Below are 3,100 nucleotides of genomic sequence, written 5' to 3'. Positions count from 1 at the left end.
GCTTATCTCCAGTTTAACGGACAAATTGAGGCCATCAACAAAATAATCAAGCGCACTTTGAAAACCAGCTTAGAAAAGGCTAAGGGTTGTTGGCTAGAATTTGTACCCTAAGTTCTTTGGTCATACCGCACTTCATATCGGACTTCAACAAGAGAAACTCCATTCTCACTTGCCTTTGGTATAGAGGCCGTTGTCCCAATTGAGCTTGAGCAAGCAACGTTCTGAGTCCAGAACTACATGCAAAGTGAAAATGACAAACAACTCACCCTCAACTTGGATCTAGTCAAGGAACATAGAAACCAGGCTCACTTGAGGAATGTCGCCTACAAGCAGCGCATCTCCAACTACTATGACTCAAAAGTCAAACCTCGCTCTTTCAAAGTGGGGGATTGGGTATTAAAGAAAAGACTACTTTGCAACAGAGGCCCGAGTGAAGGCACGCTCAGCCCAAATTGGGATGGATCGTTTGAAGTTATTGACATCAATCGCCCTGGTTCCTACAAGATCAGGAGCTCCAATGGCAAGACCCTTAGCCATCCATGGAACGCTGATCACTTGAATTACTATTACAAGTAGACTCACATTGTACAAGTGTTGAGCTACAGCCATTCGGCATCCTATGTAATGAAGGCCATTTGGCATCAATTTAATAAAGAGGTGATTTAGACAAGTTGGTCCTAACTCCCTTACATCCCTATCACTAAAACGCTCAGGTTTGAAGCTTCAACACGAATGCTTACAACATGAAATAAAGTCTAAATATATGTCAACATGACTTATATTCAAACAAGGGATCTATTCAAACATAGCCAAACATTCATCAATGATAGTACAAATACTTGGCAAATAACATCAAAGCGCACAGTACAAGGTTGCAAACATACATAAACAAAAAACCCTCAGCCTTATAACATGGCACATGCCAGACAAACAACAAACTAGTACATCCAAAGTACACGGCACATGCCACACAAACAACATACTAGTACATTCAAAATACATGCAGAAAAAAAAGGCACTATGAGTCATCCTTATCTGAGGCCCAACCCCTAACAATATCACTCTGCATTTCAACCGCATTGTCATCGCCACCATCCTCGGTATCTCCAGAACCATTCTTATTCTCCTGAGACTGCTTACCGACACTAGCCTCATTATCAGAGTCATCCTCACTACTAGGATCAACTGCGAGGACGAAGGCTTCACCTCTTTGTCGGTACTCATCCATCTCATCACCGTACTTTTGGATAATGCTTCCATTATTGTAACGCTCAAGGACGGCTATCTATTTCCTTTTCTCAAAATTAACCGCCCGGATGCAGTGAGGTTTAAAAGCATCGTGAAAGGCCTGAGAACCTAAGAACTCCTACACGGCAGCGTCCCTCTCAGTTGGGATACTCCTCTTTAGCTTAGAAACTTCAACCAAGGCACTATTAAACTCCCCTTTAACCTTGGAAACTTCGAGGATAGTAGTCTCTAACTGTTTCCCAGTCCCCTCTAGTTGTTTCTTGAGCCTCACGTTCTCACCATTTCGCCTCTTCAAACTCTCAAAGTGTTGATCTTTGAGGCGGATGGCCTCAGCTAAAGCTTTGCTCGTTTTTCTGCCATCATTCACAAGCTGGTTATTCTCTTTAAACTTTGCCTTTTATCACTCGACCTCTCGTAATCTGTCGTCGTACTCAGTCATGACCTACATGACAAGATGATTGTCACCACCAAGAAAAAGAGGGAAGAAAATAAAGAAATGACAGAATAACACTTACATAAGAAGATAGCCTCGTCATCTGGTCACGATCTGATTCATTCTCATCTAGCGGCTCGCCAAGCTTGTCAACAGTGGATCGACATCTTGCCAAGAAATTATTGACATACCTAAAACTACTTGGCTGCATGGCAACCTTTAAATCCTTCCAATGGATGCTGCCAACCTCTTCCTTATACTTCCTCTTACGGCTGGAGCTAGGGTCACCTTCTTGGTCAGTGGACTTCATGGTTGGAGGAAAGATGGGATCGATGGTAGGAAGAGGAGGCAACAGTCGTCTTTCATCCCTTGCAACTATGGCAACAGCACACCCGATAGCCTCAGCTTCAGCTCTCTTTGAGGCAGTGATCTTGAGGACCTCCTCTTGCGACTTAGGTCTAGGGGTTGGCCTCACCCGGTGTTTACGAGCTCTTTTGTGAAACAAAATGTCATCTACGAAAATTAACATGGGTGCTTTCCTTTTCTTGGTGCTAGTTCCCCCTTTCTTGCTCACTTTCTCCACTGAACAAGAAAAATCAAAGTAAAGAATGCAACTTTGTAAAAAAGGGGGCGAAATGAAGGATACAACTTAGTTGCTCGTCTCTGGCACTCTGACACTAAGGGTTGGAAACCGTACTTTCGAAACAAAGGCCGTAGCTTACCCAAATGTCTATCCTCCTTAGGCACCCTTAACACCTTCTCTACATCAGCTAGTTCCCGTTCGGACAATTTGATGTTGCCTCGAGTTACTGCATGAAGGAAAATGTTAGACGCAAGAAGAAACTACAACAAATAGCAAACAATGCGAACAATGGATACGTTACAACCTACAATCTGGAAGTGAGTGAGAACACGTCGCTCAGGGGTGACACCCCTAACATGCTCCCAATCATTATAAAGAAAGCACCAACGATTTTTCCAAGTGCAGTACGCCTTTTTCTTACCAAAGACAATACGCTCTCTCTCACATCGACATGCACACTCGGTATATCCTGGGCATGCTTTCACTGGGCGCATCTTATAGCAGTAGCGCCACTAATGGAAGGAAGGCTCACCTAACCCACATTCCATCCAAATAATATAAAACCTGATCAAGGTATCCCAAAAACCAGGATTGAGTTGCCCAGGCGCATATCCAATGAAAGATAGTATCCGTTACAACCAAGGGCGCGAAGGCAACTTCACCCCTAAGGTCAATAATATTTGGGTATAGAACATGACATGACCCTTGGGCGGTTAAGAGGGCAATTCTTCATGATGTACCAAACGCATTCCTACACTGCAGGGGATACTACATGACTGCCTTAGGGCTTCAAGCTGCCTTTCGCTATCTAACAAGTTTTTCTCTAAAAGGTCCGT

The 3,100-nt window shown here is 43.7% G+C and overlaps 1 protein-coding gene across 1 annotated transcript; it reads right to left on the bottom strand.

The window, feature by feature from the left end:
* Positions 1–1,366: 1,366 nt before the first annotated feature.
* On the bottom strand, positions 1,367–2,758 carry LOC148691520 (uncharacterized). Its single transcript, XM_088682842.1, has 5 exons — positions 2,686–2,758; positions 2,335–2,490; positions 1,764–2,263; positions 1,653–1,690; positions 1,367–1,601 (listed from the first exon to the last, which is right to left on the bottom strand). Exons 1-5 carry the CDS (start codon positions 2,756–2,758, stop codon positions 1,367–1,369), a joined length of 1,002 nt encoding a protein of 333 aa, XP_088538968.1.
* Between the last annotated feature and the right edge of the window lie 342 nt (positions 2,759–3,100).

Source organism: Pyrus communis, chromosome 13 (assembly GCF_041283825.1).
Source record: "Pyrus communis isolate YQ-2024b chromosome 13, ASM4128382v1, whole genome shotgun sequence".
Classification (NCBI taxonomy): domain Eukaryota; kingdom Viridiplantae; phylum Streptophyta; class Magnoliopsida; order Rosales; family Rosaceae; genus Pyrus; species Pyrus communis.
The sequence above is the reverse complement of the archived record's forward strand: the minus strand, read 5'-3'. Positions and strand labels throughout refer to the sequence as shown.

Coding starts and splice junctions, on each gene's coding strand:
- LOC148691520 (XM_088682842.1), bottom strand. CDS start 2,758: ATGCGCCCAGTGAAAGCATGCCCAGGATATACCGAGTGTGCATGTCGA. Junction 2,264..2,334: donor AGAGTGCCAGAGACGAGCAA/CTAAGTTGTATC, acceptor TTTCTTGTTCAG/TGGAGAAAGTGAGCAAGAAA. Junction 1,691..1,763: donor TGACGAGGCTATCTTCTTAT/GTAAGTGTTATT, acceptor CTTGTCATGTAG/GTCATGACTGAGTACGACGA.